Source organism: Lepisma saccharinum, chromosome 21 (assembly GCF_977018435.1).
Source record: "Lepisma saccharinum chromosome 21, izLepSacc3.1, whole genome shotgun sequence".
NCBI lineage: Eukaryota > Metazoa > Arthropoda > Insecta > Zygentoma > Lepismatidae > Lepisma > Lepisma saccharinum.
The window spans coordinates 33895895-33915171 of NC_139249.1; the positions used below are offsets into that span (position 1 = coordinate 33895895).

At 39.0% G+C, this 19277-nt stretch overlaps 1 protein-coding gene across 6 annotated transcripts in view; it reads left to right on the forward strand.

Moving 5' to 3' along the window:
* The window catches only part of LOC146004289 (transcription factor CP2-like protein 1), a 226762-nt gene that overhangs the window by 92366 nt on the left and 115119 nt on the right, over window positions 1-19277 (forward strand). For all 6 annotated transcript variants that reach the window (XM_083143005.1, XM_083143006.1, XM_083143007.1 and 3 more), the window contains one exon: window positions 1311-1434. In XM_083143005.1, the coding sequence (XP_082999131.1) occupies window positions 1311-1434 (124 nt within the window). The remainder of the gene's footprint in view (window positions 1-1310; window positions 1435-19277) is intronic.

Below are 19277 nucleotides of genomic sequence, written 5' to 3' on the forward strand. Positions count from 1 at the left end.
CTTGTAATGAAGGGGTCCCGGGTTCGATTCCCTGTGGAGGCACATAGTGGTTCGGATCCCTCCTTAAACTGTAGGTCCAGTCCCGATTAGCCTTACTGTGCATAAAGTGGACTTAAAACACGAACTCAATCAATCATTTTCCAAAGGGGAAACCACTCCCCCCGGACGCCCATGCTATTTTTCTTCTTCTCCGGAAGCATTCGCACTTGCCCTCTCTGGCAACGTCACTGTCTATAGTTCTTGCAAAATGTGTTCTTCCCCCGAATACTGACAGTCAACGGCAATATAAATGAGACACCTACATCCTGAACTATACGCTTCCCTGCAAAGCATTGTGTGTGTTGCCTAACACAAAGGCGATAAGTAGATTTTAATAGCAAATTTTCAATGGCAACTTGTACCACCGCCGTAGAGTTAGGCAACACACATTACTCATTGAAGGATATAGGTTGATTCGTTTGCTTTATTTTACTTCGCTTTTGTGCCACTTTTGGCTAATTGCGAAGATGGGGATGAGTGATGATATGAGGAAATTGATGAATAGACACTCACAAATATCCACACCCAGGCCGGGATTCGAACCCGGGACCCCTAGCGTCGTAGCGCAATGTGCTGACCGCTCCGGCACGGGGCGTCAGGATTTTGGTGTCCCAGTTTTATTGCCGGCCACTGTACCTGGCAAGAGTGCTCTTCATTGGCTACTTCAAGATGTGCTTGAACGCCTATTGGCTGACTTACTAGCCTGCAGAGTTCAGTAGATGTTCCCTGAGATCGCTACTAAACGATAGAATACCATGCACATGCACGACCATTGAAAGCTTTGGAAGCAGCCTTTACCATGTCCAGTCGATAGTAATTACTCATGTAGTATGAAGAAGCAGATATACTTCGTTCTTCATTTACAACATACTCCAGCGGAACACTCTTCAAGTCGAGAATGGCTCAGGACGTAAAGCTTTCTTCAACAGTCACCAATAGATTGTATCATCATTACCCACACCATATCGATACTATTCACACATTTCTGTCCCCATCAATACACCAAAGCGACATTTTACCTGTAATATAGTCCACGCCCCACACTGGATTGTTGTCAAAGGCTCTTCATGGATTTCCAGTAGTTACGAGTCATCATTATGTTACTCTGCTAGAAACACAAGAATGAAATTGATTGGCATATTTTTTCTCTAGGTACTGGGAACGACTGGAACATCTAGAAGCGACGGAGATTCGACACGAGAAGACGCCGCTTAATTTTCGAAAAGGTCCCGTGTCAAGCCTCCTTATAAACCATGTCTTTGTTTCCTTAGGTCCGTCCGCCAACAGAATGAGCAACTGGCAGGTGGAGGATATCGACGACAACTTGGCGGCGGACTTGGATGGGAGTCTCTCTGGACTGGGAGTAGACCTCAGCACTGCCTCTTACAACATGAGGTGAGTACCTGTTTAGTTTCATGTGAATAACCTTGTAAGTTGTCCTGTTTTCGAATACTGCGCACAGTGCTTGGGGTGTTTATAAGTTGTTTTTCTCTGTGAACTTGAGCTCGCTCCTAATCCCTCATAAGATCTTGTACTCCCGTTCGAAGCGAGTCCAGCTTATCACGTGTACCCAGACGCAGAACATCACTGCGCAACCTTATACACAGTAAGCTGTAGGTAGGGATCCAGATTTTTCGGCGTTGTTCATTTTTTTTTTAACAGGACAATTTTCTGCGGAATATACCTCAAGTTAAACCTTCATTGTGCTTTTAAACTAGTATTTTAATTTTTAGATCACATAGCCTATACCTTTACATGACAGTTTCATATATTGGCATTGTTTTTTGAGGAAGTTTGTTTCCATTATTTCTCGCGCCACAAATACCGATGTTACGGTTCTCGTGTGACGGTAAGTGTGCACTTGATCTCCCGCTCAAACTCTACCACTTTTCTCGGTGATACAAAACGTTCCGATACAAGGTGAAAAATGGTTGGAAACATTCATTTACACGTGGTTTCATATAGCTGTCGGACTTATTCCACGTATAACGCACCACAGTTTTTTGGCGGATACAATTTTGGAAAACTGTGTGCGTTATGCATGCGTGAAAACGCAAAAAGGTTGTATTTTCGCGGTACTTTTCTTTTCTAAGCTCAAAATTATAAATTCGCCAAAAAGGTGCGTTTTAAATCAAATTCGCTTTATCTCGGGATTTCGAATGCATGAGAAAGTGTTCAGAACATGTTCATATGCATAAACACTTTCCTGCAACAATTAACATTTTTCGCTGTTAACGCGTTTGCGAAAAATCACGGTCTCTAGCTATAGGACGCGTGCCCATCACCAAGTTTTCAGACGCACTAGATTGGGATGACCTTCAGGTGGTGTATTTGTTTATTTACTTCCCGAAATTGATTTTGCCAAAGCTTAAAAGCCTCCTCGATGGCGCAAGCTTCCTCATCCTCGCCTTGTAATCAAAGGGTCCCGAGTTCGATACCCGGTGGAGGCACATAGTGGTTCGGATCCCACTTTAAACTGTAGGTCCAGTCCCGATTAACCTTACTGTGCATAAAGTGGACTTAAAACACCAACTCAATCCAATCCAAAGCTTAAAAGTAGATTCATTAATATTAATTACTAGCTGTTTTCCAGGCGTTGCCCGGGTATTTATTTATCCCAATCTTCTATTAGACAGGAATATAATGAATTCTAACTATAGTGTAAAATGAACTATTCATCTCAGCGGCCCATAAAACTATGAATTTCACACTAATGTCTGTCTTTTTACATGTCACCTCCTTCCCACTATCACCCCTAGGGGTGTCTTAGAGTTGAACGGCATTGGGAGCGTCACTATTCATCTTAGCTACCTAGAAAACTATGTATTCCACACTAATATCGGTCGTTTTCGATTATTTTTACATGTCACCCCTTCCCACCCCCACCCCTAGGGGTGCCAGGGGCGTCTTACCTCCACAGTATTTCTTTCGAGATTGCAAGTGATACGTGTACCAAATTTGGTTAAAATCTCTCCAGACGTTCGAGAGTTATGCTGGAACAAACACCCACACACATGTACACACACATATCCATTTTTATATGTATATATACAGTATGTATTATCCGTACGATCGGTTGTATGTGATAAATATTGCAGTTTCAGAATTTTGTGATCCACTGCCCTTAACAATTCCTTATTCAGTGTTGCTGCAACGTTATCTCTTAACTTCTGCATGAACTCCTTTGCTCAAGACTAGTATTACGCAAGCACTTACGAAATCTAGTTTCATAGAGTGAGACTATAATCCCAGAACGCGTCTAGTCATAGATCATAAATACACAGGCGTAGACTCTTCAGTGTGTGTGTGTCATTTTTCTGTACTGTTACTAACCTTGTCAAGTTATTGCAGTCAGAATCAGTCCTGGTCATGTTAGTATTTTTTTTCTTATTTTATGTCACTTATTCACCTCAACTTAATGCCAACGATGAGCACTGTTGAAAGTGACCGTAAACTTTACAATAATTGTACCGTTAACATTTAACTGTGCCAGTTAACCCAAGCTTAATTGTGCTAGCTTACCTGTTGGAAGGTTCAGAGGGCCACACATTTTTTTTTTTTATTTACTGAAGTTCAAGAAGCCATTTTGTTATTGAATCACTCCATCCTTCGTTGTTTATTATAAGTGCAGTTATGTAATAATTATAATAGTTACAAAAATTGCCATCATTAATAAAGAAAATAGGAACCAACCTTTGCATGAGTGTCACACATATTTTATCATTCACTAAACCTCTAGAAAACCTAGAGGAAAGTCACCAAAACCGACACACCATTTTGTTTTTTACTCTTAACTCTGAGTAGGAAAGGAGTTTTCCGATGTGGAATACATCAGTGTGTGCATCAATTAATTCTATGCCCAAGTACAGTCGCGGACACTGCCGACTTGTAATGAATACATTGACTTTCAATGGAATCGTTACAAGCCGGTAGTGTCCGTGACTGTACAAGTTGTGTAACAATGCCTATTAGAACAGCATTTTGTTCCACAAAATATTTTTTTCACAAAAGGTACAATTATACCATCTGAGGAAATGGATTCCTAAACCGACATACCTATTTAAATAAGGGATTAAATTACAAAGCAACACAAACAAATATATGTAAATGGTTTCTATTAGAGAATAAATACCTTTACCTTTACAAATACCTTTAATCATCATGAAACAAATGCAATTTCGTTGGATTATTTAACCCTCAATGGCAAGTCATTTACAGAAAACACAGACGTATAGGTCATGTTCTGCACCTGCACATTGAACAAGAGCCCAAAGATTGCATATGATACACATTATCCATTTTTCACCACTGGAATCTTCAGAATAAAGTCATTCACCGAAATACATTCAGCATCTAGGATATCTTCATCTCGCGCAACCGTTTTGGGAACCCAATTATTGACGTATGTCGGTTTAGGGAACGACGCCATCAATAACAATAACCTCAAAAATTTACAAACACCACATCTTCACAACTGAAATGAATACATTTTCGGAATCCTTATTCTATCTACAATGACCTGATAAAACTGTAAAACGTAACTCGTCCTTCCAATATGAATAATATAGTGTTGTGCACAGACAAACAAAAGTATTGTAATCACCCCAAAACAAAAATCTGCCCCTACAAAAAACAACAACAAAAAAAAAAAAAAACACGTTAGCAGCGCTCGATTTACTGGTCGCACATTATCTTGGAGGCCTAAATAATAGATTTACCGTTACCGCAAAGTGGCAGGATTTCTCGGCTGTGAAATAGTGGTGTGTCGGTTTAGGAGCCCTATGTCAGTTTTGATGATTTTCCTCTATTAATGTTGCATGCATGCTTTTTTTCATATATACGTGCAGTTAGATAGTAATTATAATAATTTTAGAAATTGCCATCATTTCCGACCAACTGTATACTGTTTTAAGTATGAGCGTCATGTCGGAACACACATCCCAGGAAGGGGAGGGGAGGCTTGATAGACCCACCACGTGAAATTTGCTCCTATGAACGTTACCTTTTATGATTATATGAACAATAGTAATACTGAAACGTTGGGACCCCCAAGGGAAGAATTTGTTTTCAAATTTTATATATTTTTTTAAATATTCACAGTCGAAAAATTACAAATAAAAAGCTAGGGTTAAGTGGAGAAGGATTCATGTTGTCACATCACTCAAAATGAGAATCATGGCATTGAATTGGAAAATTGGAAAATTAAACGTAGATACATATGTTACATACGCATATGGAGACATACAAAGAAATATAAATTTGCACAAATTTGCTTGCATAAAGATAGAAGAAAATGATTGTAAGCCGCAGTTATAAGCACCATAACTATATTTTTAAAATTGAATAATGACAATTACATTAATTATGGTTAACTTTGTAATAGCCGTTAATACTAAAAAAAGACGGTCATGTTTATTTTACGTTAGTTGGATGGCAGCGGATATTGACGGTCTTAGACCGTAATGTCTCCAGTAACAGTGTTTACAGTTTAACAGTGTGATCAGGGTGTAACTAGGGCCAGCGCCTTCGGTGCTATTGGACTTGGAACCAACATGGTGAAGCGGTATCGTAAATCTGTAAACGTTCCCTGAAAAAACAATGCTATCTACAAATACAGTAGTGGTTCCACGGTGTTCAAGTAAAATGCTAACTAGATCCGCGATGATAGCTGTACACAATAAGCTACACACGTATTTGTGGCACTACAAACAAAAGAGAAAAAAAGACAGCTTTGTTACGAAATCGTATTCGCGTATTCCGGATCTTTTCCAAGTCGTCGTTTCGAGAAATGACTCCATTGTCGTAAATTTTGTACCAAGTATGAAATGTCACGCGAAGGAGGAAATACCTGTTGTTTCGGTGCTCGCAAATTGCTGCGAGAAGCCATTAAAAACCTACAGAAAGGAAGCATTTGCATTCTTATGGGGAGAGCTGGTGTTAATTGCTGTATTGACGGAAGCAACTGGAATATTTGCTGTTGAATCGCGCTCCAGGGCTTTTTGTTTTTCGTTTATGTCAGTTTCGGTGATAATGTAGGGTAACGAAGTAGGATATTCAATATTCATAGATACAGGTTAGAATTCCTTACTTTTCTAACCCTGATATGTCTTTTATATATACACTCCTCAGAAAAAGCTTGGAATATTGTTATATTAGACACAAAAAGTTTGGAATATTGTTATATTAGGCAATAGGTGATACGCACGGTGGCATATGTCGGCGAAAACAAGAACATCCAGCAGACAGACAGATACCATGTATTGTTGCATTCCAAGGCTGTGCCTATCACCTAATATAACAATATTCCAAACTTTTTGTGAGGAGGAGAGGGCCTCCCCGCTAGCGCAGTGGTATCGTCGTCGCCGGGTTCGATACCCTGTGGAGGCACATGGTGGTTCGGATTCCAGTATAAACTATAGGTCCAGTCCCGATTAGCCTTACTGTGCATAAAGTGGACTTAAAAACATCAAATTAATCAATTTTTGTGAAGAGTATATATATATATATATATATACAGGGGATGGACAAAAATATGGAAACAGCTGCGAAGAAAAGCCGGAATGCTGTAGCTAATAAGGTGCAGGACCGCCATTAGCTTCCAAAACGGCTGCAGTCTCCGAGGAATGGACAAATACAAGTCCTGGATGGTTGGTAATTGGGTCTTGCACCATTCTTCATGCAAAACATGGTCACAATCCTCCTCAGTGTCCTTCTGTCTCTGTCACTCAGTGTACATTTTCATCCACGCAGGTCTTTATCTGATGATGTCTTTCCGGACACATTATTATGTCATCATGATCTTGGATATAGTCCTTCTCGATACGCCAAGTAACATGGCTACTTTGGTAACAGAGGCCCCTGCAAGGCGGGCACCAACAATTTGCCCTCTTTGAAACACTGTCAGCTCGGACATGATTCAGTATCAAGTGCACTGCACGCTATCTACAGCGCAACTGTCGACTCCTACCACGGCAGAAAACAAAAGAATGTCGCACCTCTTCCGATTTCAAGTGGAAAATAGCACCCGTTCCGATGTCGTGCTGTTTCCATACTTTTGTCCATCCCCTGTATATATTAAGGTTGAGTGGAGTTCACTAAATATATAAGACAGCTGGAGAAATTAGTGACCAGAAGTATGGAATCTAATCTTGGTGAAAATATATGATTATTATGCTTTGGAATTTAGCCGACCTCAGCGCGCTACGACGACATGGGGCTCGGCCTTGAATCCCGGTCTGGACATTGCGTGTTCTTTGTGAGTGTCCCTTCGTCATATCACTCATCTTTATCGTCGCGATTATCCTAAAGTGGCAGAAAAATTAACGCTAAATAAACCAAATATTATTTCGAATTACCTTTGTTGCACCCCCGCATAATTGAGTTTTTGGACATTGACGATGCTAGGATTAAAATATAATACTCATCTTATGGCATGACATCAATTCTAGTTTTATGTGAGTTAATTGTGTAGTTTCCTAAAGTAATTATGGACTAGCCTGTAGATTTCCGGTTGCTAAGGAAATATTTTGACTTTGAGAGGAAAGATGTGCGTGTTCCAAAGTTATTTTATTTTGTTTGTAGAATTTCGAAAGTTTTAATATATTTTTTTTCAAAATAATGTTTATATTATTTCCTTCGGTGTTTCTTTTGAACTGCGAAGTTTATAGAACGAATCAGCTACCAGAGTTTGGAGATAACCCCAAAATACCCTCAAAATCTTGGCTGTTGGTATCGGGCAAATGCTTAAATGAAACTTACATCCCTAAATGGGCTACAGTTTATTTTAATTCCAACCCAAGGCTATATAATCCATGTTTAGGAAATGTTGGGTAGAATTATGGTACCCTGTTACCAGGTGGAAGGCACTTGCAATTATTGTGCCTACATATAGGGAAGTCCCTGAATTTGCTCGTCGATCCCTCTCGTTTGGTTTATATGTTAATGTAATTTCTGGCATTTAAGGTGCTAAGTCTGCTTACTCTCCGTCGATTGTATAGTTGAGGCAAATAGTAAAACATTCTATTTACTAAAGGTGTTAGCAAGTCGTTTGATGTCATCTTCGTGATTTTGACGTTATCACTACTTAAGGTGAATTTTATTGCTTTGAATGAAAGGGATAATGTGATTGACTGTATGCTTACGCAAGTTTGTGCCATACGGAATTGTTACATGCATTATGTTCTCATGCATTTGCGGATACCGGCTAACAGAATCAAAATGTATTAGTCATTGTTGTTTCGTGGCGCTCATATTGCTCCAAGCTACTCTACAGAGAAGGGGAAGGGAGACAGAGGGGAGATACGTAGAATGAAAAGAGAAAAAGAAGCCCTCCTTCCAACCTCATGTACCTCCCTTTCTTCCCCATTCTTTCTTCCTTCCGACCCCCTCAAGGGTTCCCGTGTTCGATACCCGGTGAAGGCACATAGAAGTTCGGATCCCACTTAAAATGTAGGTCCAGTCCCAATCAGCCTTTCTGTGCATAAAGTGGACTTAAAAAAAAACAACCCTCCCTTCTCTCATACAGGAGATTTTTTGTCTTTCTTCAGAAAGAGAAAGAGATAAAGTGGTCCAGGTTCGACCCTTCGCCATCTCTGCCCCCTTCCCCCTCCCTGATCTCGCTCTGTCTTAGCAATCATGATGTTTTTATTCAGACCTCTCAACTTCTCCATCCTATTTCAATTTAACAGTTTCTGCAGAACTGTAAAGCCCTTAATAATCTAAAAGCTTAATTCTGTTCCCCGCTGGTGCTCTTTTTATCCGCCAGTAAGAAAACCCAACTTCGGGCAGCAAGAACAAAATAAGACTATAGAACACTTTCACATACTTGACACATAATTCTTTTTCCCCCTTTATAAACTTTTAACCACTAACAACAAAAATTGGCAGAATCGAAATGGGCAATTTTAGGCGTAGTGGGATATACATATAATATTAATTGATTCCTGAAACTAACTTCTGGCGGCCTCAGTGAAAGAGTAGTCAGGGTAACGAGCTAAGAAGCCAGAAGTCGCAAGTTCAAACCTTGGTTAAAGGCATGGGTGTATTCATTTTGTTCGTGCAATTTCCCAAGCGACGTAAAATAGACAAAGAAACTAACTTCTGCACTTAAAGTCTGCGAATCTGTTCATGGGAACAAAATGAGCATTTAGAACAAAATCTGGACTCTAGTTTTGATTAAGGGTATATTTCGGAAATATACTGTAACAAAGCATTTCGGAAATAGTTTGTGTATTTTAGTGCGTTTTCCCGAATTTCTAAACGGAAATGTTGCAGGTATTAGGATAACTAAATGCAATATTTTTTCAAACGTGATTACTACCCTCAAATCCACCACTGGCTTGGATTAAGCCGTCTTTCTACAAGAACAGGGAACAATATATTCACTTGAGGGGAAAATGGGACTCGTAGCATACTGCAGTAGCAATATTTACTCGAAAATTTGTAGGGCCTCCTCGTAGTGGTAACGTCGTCCCGGATTCGATACCCGGTGGAGGCACCGGATCCCACTTTAAACTATAGGTCCAGTCCCAATTAGCATGCCTGTGCATAAAAAGTGGACTTAAAAGAAAGTCAGACTCGAAACCTTGTATGCAGATAGAAGGCGTTCGAGCATAACTGCCTTGAACTTTCGCCCATCATAACTTGCAGATAGAACATATCAGCTGATTATAACACGTCAATATTTCATGTTATTCCTGATAGAGTTTATAGATTGCCAACTCAAGATTGCACGCAGAGACTTCGAAACGGATTTGTGCAGAGAAAGACTACTCTAATCTGCATACGGTACTCATACGAAAAAAGTAACCAATCAGTTGTTCCTAGATAAAATTAATGTACAGAAAATACATAGGAATTAATGGCACTGCGAATTGCATTTTGTTCAGGAATGGCAAAAATTAGTTGTGCCGAGGTTTCGTTGTAACAGTTGCAACATTTACCAACATTGTAATGTACGCTCAATGATCGTTGATTTTCGTGTTTGTCTATAAAAAAAATGTAAATTTAGATATTTAGGCGCTAATTGGAAATTAATACAAAGCATTTAGGCGTCAAAATGAGACTGAAAGGTGAAAAATAGTATGCAGAAAGTAATTTTCAAGATAAATATAAATTAAATTATATATATATATATATATATATATATATATATATATATATATATATATATATATATGGTTGCCGTACAACACCAACATAGCGTATCGCTATGAATAACTTTTGTTAAAGCCGTTCGTCCACCGAGCCGGCTCCGTTTTAACTTCTAGAAATAAACGCAAAATATAACTTTTGGACTTGGAATTTTTTTGTGTTTTGCTACACAGCAAATGGCGCGAAATTGTACGAGGGCATGCTGAAAAGTTCGTAGCCCGACGTAGAAGGAATGCTCTTAGAATGATGAAACTTCATAGTTACTCAACATACTCCCCTCTAAACTCAATGCACTTTTTGACCCGGTGCTCCAACTTTTGCAAACAACTTTTTTTAAAAAAATCTGAAGTTGTGGCAGTAATCACCTCCTGATCTGAGGCAAAATGGTGTTTTTTGAGCTGAGGAAACAGAAAGTAGCCCGATCGAGCCAGATCGGAGAATAGGGACACTAAATGCCCAGGTCTCACAATTTCTGCTGTGTTGCTGCTGCTCGATGGGCAGAGATCGAGACATGGTCACTTAATAAACCTGAAACAACAAGAAAGCCTGTAAATTATGCAATGCCTTTTGGTATATGTACATACAAGGATATGTACTTTCAAGACATAATGTGACCTTCCTCTAAACAGTTTGGGAACTTGGTCGGGCTACGAACTTATCAGCATCCCCTCGTAGTTTTTGTAGATGTATCTGTAATATTCCATTGAAAATTATATGTATTTAGACATGTAATAGCTAGGAAACTGTTTTATATGTAAATACGTATCTTCATTAGATGTTGAAACGAAAGTTGTTTTTTGTATTATCTTTGCAAATTGTAGTATGTAAGCTGGAAAAATACTATTTTTATTTTCCATATTTGTACATATATTAGCTTTTAGCACATAATTTTCAAAAGTATTTCCATATTTTCAAACATTTTCCTACATATATTTCGTATTCATGGTATCACATTTCCTCTTCTCGTGATAAATACCAAAGGTATTCCATTCGTTTTGTACCATTTATTTGAAATTTTGACAATAGACAATGCTTTTGTTTTCTAATATTCTAGTCAGCAATAGAGAATGCAAGCAAGCTTTCGTTGTGAAATCCATTGCATATTTTAAATATACTCCCATTACTTTATGCGATATTGAACGTAGTTTCAGTTAATATAATTCCGTCTTAAGAAACAACAGGAGGAGATTCACATTTCAGCACTTAGAAGAAAGTTTGGTAATCCACTGTTTTTTGTAACAGAAAGTAAGGCACATTTTGTATTTGAATTTTGCATTACAAAAGTATGTAATTCGAATGCATTTTATTTAGCTAAGTGATACGCTTTGCTTAATGAAATTTGCTATTTTTTTCGCATTTGTAAGTCCATATTTAATTCCACATTTTGATTAAAATAACTAACTTTTTAGTACTTACAAATCGGTTACATGGTAATAGCAGCATTCCATGAAACATAAATAACAAAATATAGGAATTATTATCGTTTTTAATTGCATTAAGGTTCGAATGTTTGTGAATGCATGTAATTTGCGTAATTCACCAACAAAAATTACTAGTATCTGTAGCCTAGATGGCAAATGAAGTCAAACTTGGCTACCTTTTTAGAGCATCACACACGTTACACATTTTCGTTAATGCTTTTCATGCACTCAGACTGTTATAATGCCCAAGTCCCCCCCCCCTCTCATTTGTTAGCAGACACCAAAAAGTACTTCATAATTCTATGAAATCAGTTCATTATTAATATTTTAATCCAATCACATATCTATGTGTGAATGTTACACAAGTAACGCTGTAATTCTCCAATAGCTAACCCTATGTTGATGCTAGCACGTATTTCATAAGTAATTACAAATTAATTTTATCTTTTCGGTTCATTTTAGCAATGGTTACTCAATCTATAAATAAAATTCAAAATTTACGGTCGGTAAAGAGAGAGGGATTTTTTTCTATTTGAAAAGGGAAAATTTTCCTTGTAAGAGGAAAATTATATGAGCTCCAATTGCTCCGGAGCACTCTCGCGGGTTTTTAACGTGAACTCTTTCTTGCGCTTTCAGGAAACTAAGGTGAATACTGTGTATTTTTTCAAAGATATGGTCACAATTAGCAGCACCGCTCTGCGTTCAGAACAGGAGGTATTAAATTGCCCTTTGACAGACTAATTGTACATGGGACGAAAAACTGCAGCCACACGCGCCTTTCTTACACTTTATCGTTATATTTGTAAGACTTTTGTTTACTCTGCGTAATATCAGCCTCCAAGATATGCTGAAGTGTTGCCAACTACTACAAGTCAACGTTGAAGGTCGTTTCATGTTAATGTGATGTAAATACCGTTTGTGTCGTTCTTCACATTTTCAACTCTTTTGTATTGCTTAAGTCGAAGTATAATTTCTTCCACTGCTCTGTACCCACGCGTTTGTACAGCTGACGTTGAGAAAGACTAACTTCTTCCGTATCTTTGCGTAGCTAAAATGGAGGAAGATATTTTTTTCTGCACCTTTGTACAACTCAAATTAGGAAGAATAACTTTTTCTAACATTTGTATTTCTTCTACGTGTTCGCGTTTTTAAAGCTGAAGTCGAGGAGGAATATCTTCCCGTAGCTTTGTATAGCTAAAGTTGAGGAAGAATAACTTTTGTTTACACCTTTCTATGGCTCTAAAGTAGAATAACAAACGATCTCTCATCTTTTTGTAGTTAAAGTCCCCGATGGCGCATTGGTAACGTCGTCGTCTTGTAATCAAGAGGTCCCGGGCTCGAAACCCGGGTACATAGTGGGTCTGATCCCACTTAAACTGTAGGTTCAGAACCGATTAGCCTTTCTTTGCATAAAGTAAACTTTAGACAACTAGAAGAAAGCCATAGTCAAGAAAGAATAACTTAGCGGGCCTCCTCGATGACGCAGTGGTTGCATCCTCGCTTTGTAATCAAGGGGTCCCGGGTTAGATTCCCGGTGAAGGCACATACTGGTTCGGATCCCACTTTAAACTGTAGGTCCAGTCCCGATTAGCCTTACTGTGCATAAAGTGGACTTAAAACACCAAATCAATAAATCAATCAAGAATAACTTAACCTCCGTCTCGTCTGTGTATTGAAGTAGTATAGTAATTGTCACAGTGAATATTGTCATTTCGAGAAAGTTTCCTACTGAAATAAGAAACTTAATGACCACCTCGTAATTTAATGGTCCATACTTTTGAACGAGCTGTTTAGTTCGATCACCGGCAAGAACTGAGATTGACTCTTCAAAGTCAGGGTATTTTGTTAATACAATATCATGGACAAAATGTGGTCACATTTAGTATAGTCTGTCAGGTGTGTGTTTATATATATATATATATATATATATATATATATATATATATAACCCCGATAACCGTTACTTCGCTAGTAAGCTTTCCCGTGGAGGAGTCAATCCGACTGGTAACTGAAGCTATGACGTCAAATTTAACACGAAGAGAGCAGAGTTGTATGAATATTAGTGGTTCTGTAGATTTCACGTGACCGTGCGGTCTAACGTGTAAGGATTTGAACTCTGGCTACGACACGCGGCCGGTTCGAGTCTCCGGGGGGAAGCTTAAACCTCGGTTGGATGTTTCTCAACAGCTGAAAACTGCTTATCCTTCTATTGACAAAATCTCCTAACATATGCTTCCAATTTCGGCAATACTCTGCAAGGCTTTTCTAGAAGGATACACGAAGTGATGTAATGAATAAAAAATCAATTTGGGATTCTAGTTTGGCGTACAAGAAATTGGAAATGCAGCATTATTTGGATGTGAAAGCAGCTTTAAATGGGGCGTTTGAAGAGTTTTAAAACATTATACCATTTAGGTTCAATATTGTGCATCTTAGTGTCGTGAATTTATATAGATAATTCCAAGCGTTTGCACAATATCTTCAACAGAAATTACATAATTTTATTACAAAAAAGACAAGTATTTAGTTCCCACGCCTTCTGAAAGTTCGAGGATTTTCCGCTTATGGCGCTGCTGTCGCTTCTGGGCAAGCAACCCTCTGAATGTGTATTCTTCCATCTGCCAGTGTATGGGATTGGTGACCACCCACCATCATGAGGACATTGGGAAGCTACGAATGAGTAGCGTGACTCCAACGACTTGATATTCGTCGTGCTGAACACACTGGTTGGAGATCGGCAGTCGGTAGGTAGGCACTGTCCTCGCGGCCTGTCAACGCCACGGGCTATTATTATTATTATACTAGCTTGCTGCTACAAGTGTTTGTATGCAAATCAAAGAAAGAAGTACTTTAAAACAAGGACCGAATGGTTTCGTATTTCCATCCTAAAAATGTCCTGTAAACGGGTATAACGTAATTTAAAGAAGTACAGAATCGTCTGCAAATTCATGTGAAAGTGACTGAGAATAGCAAGGGAACTTGACGTAACAAATTCAGTGCAAATTTGGATTTTTATCGTCAGTCCTGTTCTAGTTGCAAGGGAGAAAAAAATGTTGATATGGAAACACTTTTGCCCGAAGAAATACCTTCCTGGAACAGAGAATTTTAGCAGAGTGGGAGCCTGATTCGTGTACACTCGGGAATTGATCACTGTTGACCGCAAGCCGAAAACAAACACCGCTGGTGAGTTGTAGCAGGTTGAAAACCGCTCAATGGTCCCAAGGAGTTTGCTCAACTGCTCTAATGACGGGAACAGCAATTTTCCGTCTTTATATCTGGGAATCCTCCGTTCAAGATTAATAATACGTATTAATATTATATTTAACTCAATGAGGTCCTAGCACACAGAGATAAGTAAATGCAAGTTTAAGTTATTCTTTCAAATGCATCAGTATTGATACATTAATGTAGTTGTTGTTTTCTTGGTTTGTCGTCGACGGAAAGTTTTAGTGCATCAAGAGAAAAAGAAGTGTTACAGGGTGGCTACTCACCGGGAATTCCTTGAATTCCGGGAATTCTGCGTGAATTATTGACTCCAGGAATTATGCTTGAATTTTACTCCGGAGACGTTGAAAATTGCAACTTTTATTAATTCAAATACCATTGTATTTATACATATTTATAAGTGCATTGAGGCAAGTTGTTCACAGTTTAACTTTTATATTTATCGGGGAAGGAAAACAAAGTTGCGTTAAAAATAAAAGTGAATTCTCTCGATCCGTTTACTTTGTTACTTTGTTACTGTTCTTTGCAGAACAATATCTGACAGACGGAAGACAAGATATCTTGGAAGATGATTAGGTAAATTTTAGTCTGAAATTCTTATACAATTAACAATTTTTAGTATATTAGAATATAAACCGTAACATTTGTGACTTGTGTTTGTAGATGTACTGGGTGTCCCAGAAGTTTTTCCCTGATTACAAACTTTATTCATATCCGCTATATGCAATGTAGAGATGTGAATGTGGTGCCAAAATGTTGGGAAAACTAACCAAGTTTATTTGTTGCAGGTTTGAGTAATGTGGCTGTAGTGTAGCAGTGTCAGTGCCAAGGAATCCGGAATTAATGCTCTTGACATCGGGTGGCATCTTTCCATACAATGTGTCTTGGACTTGACAGGATCTGGGAATGAAGATAAATTTAATTTTTTAAATACCAACTTATTGATGGCAGATATTCTAGACGAAAGAATTCTGTACATTTGAAAGTTCCTCTGCACTGTTATTGGTGACCGGGTTTCGTGATACCAGATGACATGCTGAGCTTTTTCCTGATTTGTGAACATTTCCGGACATTTGACACTGCTACACTACAGCCGCGTTACTCAAACCTGCAACAAGAAAACTTGGTTAGTTTTCCAACATTTTGGCACCATTTTCACATCTCTACCTTTCATATAGCGGATATGAATAAAGTTTGTAATCATTGAAAGACTTCTGGGACACCCGGTATTTTGAGTCTGAGTATGTGAAGCGTGGCAAATGTAAACTCTGCACCTTAAATTAAATATTTTAAATATATACCGTTTAATTTAATTTAATTAGAATGTTTGGATACATTGGAATGAGACACACCCTTTGTATTATTAATATATTTGTGTGTGGGTGGTGAGAGGCGGTAATATGTAAGTTGAAATAGAAAGAAACATATGCTTGTACATGGGCGTCCGGAAGGGGGGCAAGGGAGGGCCGTGTCCCCCCCTGGAAAATGAAAGTCAACCAAAAAATATGTATTTCACACATATAATTACATTTTAGCCACAATAATATGTGTTAATTATTGTATGAACACCATAAATTCAAATTTAAGCAATGTTTTTTAGGGAACAACACTATTTTTGGGGAAAATTTGCCTTCGTTTGCCCCCCTCTGGAAAAAAATACCTTCCTTGCCCCTCCCTGGAAAAAATCCTGCGGACGTCCATGTGCTTGTATCCTTGAATTTTTGGAAAATGTCCCTTGAAAACCGGGAATTATACTTGAATTTTATCATAGCCTTAGAGTGGCCACCTTGTGTTAAGATTAAGGCTGAACCGATGCCGATATATGGGTACCGATATCTGAAAGTATCGATTGAATTTTATTTTCCGATACCGGCCGATAGTTTTCGCTGGGTTAGCAGAAATGCAGCGTGGCACTTCGCGGAGTCTGGAAGTTGTGCAAAATTCGAATTTCCCATTTATTTTGCACCAATAGTGTATGGGATAACGGTAAATGAAGTAAAAAGACATTGGCATGCAAACTTCATTGGCACACTAAAAAATACCTTCCCCTCCCGTGAACGATGTAAGGCTGTCTGCAAAGTGGAGGGAGTTTAATAGTGTGATATATTGATATTCTTACGAAATGCATGTCCCTTGGTCAGTGACGGGGACGGGTGTTATCTCCTCTCCGGTCGACTTCGAAGCCCGAGTTCCAGGGTTCGAATCCTGGCCTGGGCATTAATGTTGTTTGTGAGTGCCCCCTTTATATATTTCATCACTTATCCTTATCTTCGCGATTAGCGAAGTAAAATAAACTAAATCAATCAGTTCTCTCCGATCGACCAACTCCTCTCAGTAAGCAAGAAAACCCAGTAGCCAAGATATTATTTTTTTTTCGTTTGGGATTTAAGTGCATATTAAATGTGACTGCCTCCCCCACAGAAAAGTCTCTCCCCATTTTTTTCCTGACTCCGTTACTGCTTCGGACAAAATCATATTTTGTTTAATTTTTGTTTTTTCGCGTCGGTTTTCTTCCACTTTTGGCTAATCGCGACGATGAGGATGAGTGATGATATGATGAAGGGACACTAACAAAGAGCACCCATACCCAGGCCGGAATTTGAACCCGTGTGCACCATTCCACCGCGGAGGTCGGCAACAAAACCATATTGTAGAGAACTAATTTTCTCTGCTTACTTTTACATGCCCCCCCCCCAAAAAAAAAGGAACTTACCGAACGTCAGAAGGAGCAGTTGTAAATTTATTGCTGAGAATAAGGTTGTAACCAATAATTTACTTCGACTCGAAGTCTATCTCTGGATGAAGATAAGTGAATAATATTATTTTATTTGGAACAATGGTACACCGTGTGTTCCATAATTTTCCGGACTGATGTCGTAGTGCATTTACATATTGCATGATTTGGAAGAACACCCCTTTTCCAACTACCCTGCTGTTTGCTCTCTTTTGCTGGAAAATTTGAACATTGTGGAAGAATCCTCTTAAAAGTTACAGTAACTTAAGCGACACCGCCCTAGGTCACCATATCGGAAATTACCAGAAAAACCAAAGGGTTCAACATTGCGAGACCTGATTAGGGCTACGGACAGGGATTCCAATTTCCTGAAAACTATCGTGACCGGTGACGAAACGTGGCGTTTCCAACATGAGCCGTTAACAAAGCGCCAGAGTTCGATGTGGAAGAGCCAAGGGTTCCCAGAACCCAAGAAAGTTCGCTCGCAGAAGTACCTTAGGTATCAAGACGACGCTCATCACGTTATTCGTCTCCATGAGTATCATAGAGAATTTTGTTCCTAATGGACAGACGATCACAGGGGAGTTGTAACAAGGTTTTGAAGCGTCTATGTGCACGTCGACGGGTACGCCCACAATACCGACAACAGGGCACATGGTCCATTTTGATTAACAATGCACGAAGTCCCCTAGTCGGTGGTTGTCCCATCAGTAGGGACATTGAATTTTCGCGATGCGCGAAATCGCGAAATGTGAAAAAAAAGATGCAATTTTGAACATTCTGGACGTAACTACACCCCCAATGATGAAGTATGCATGAGTTTTATTCGCGAAATGATGCGAAATGTGTGCTTTTCCACGAAATGAACGCTTTTTCGCGAAATAACCGTGAAATATCATCAAATTAAGTAGAAAACACGCAAAAACCGGCAATCGAGGTTGTGCGCGCAAACTGTCGATTTGTAACGATACTTTTGCCTAAAGTTTCCTACCATTTGCAGCTGAAGAACTTTTTATCTTCGATCACATCAGGAAGACGCTGCAAATTGGGATTTCCCATGCACATAATCTCAGTTCGAAAACTTCGCTCCCTGTCAAAAGCTGCATTCCTTTCTTCCCCCGAATGTCTACTCAACTTCCAGTTTCATTGAACTTGCTAGCTGTAGCAGCGATAAGATTAGTATGTTTTTTTTCTTTCCACCGCTGATCTAACATTTTATTTGCCGCTCTCCTCAGTTTTTATTTACCATAAATTTGTCTCCCTACCCATCAGTTTTTGGGCTCCAAGGGGATTGTTCTGCTTGATCATCCCCCCCACCATTCTCCTTATCTGTCTCCTCCTGATTACTTCATTTTCCTGAAACTGTAATTGCTGCTGAAAGGGACCCAGTTCGATGCTGTTGCAGACATTCAAAGAACTTGGACCGAGAATCTGAACACTATTCCCGTCAAATACTTCCAGAAGTGTTTTGACAAGCTGTATGACCGTTGAATTCAGTACAAGGAATGTATTTTGAATAATATACATCCAAGGGTGTCATTGTGTGTGTGCGGTTCCTGTTTTCTCGTCCAAGTCCGGAATATTGTGGGACACACTGTGTATGTAGCGCTTCATAAACAAAATGTCGCAACTTCGTACCATTGCGCTTCACCGTATTGAATTAGCACTACAAAACGCATAAGGTTAGCTAATGCTTCTTTCCAATA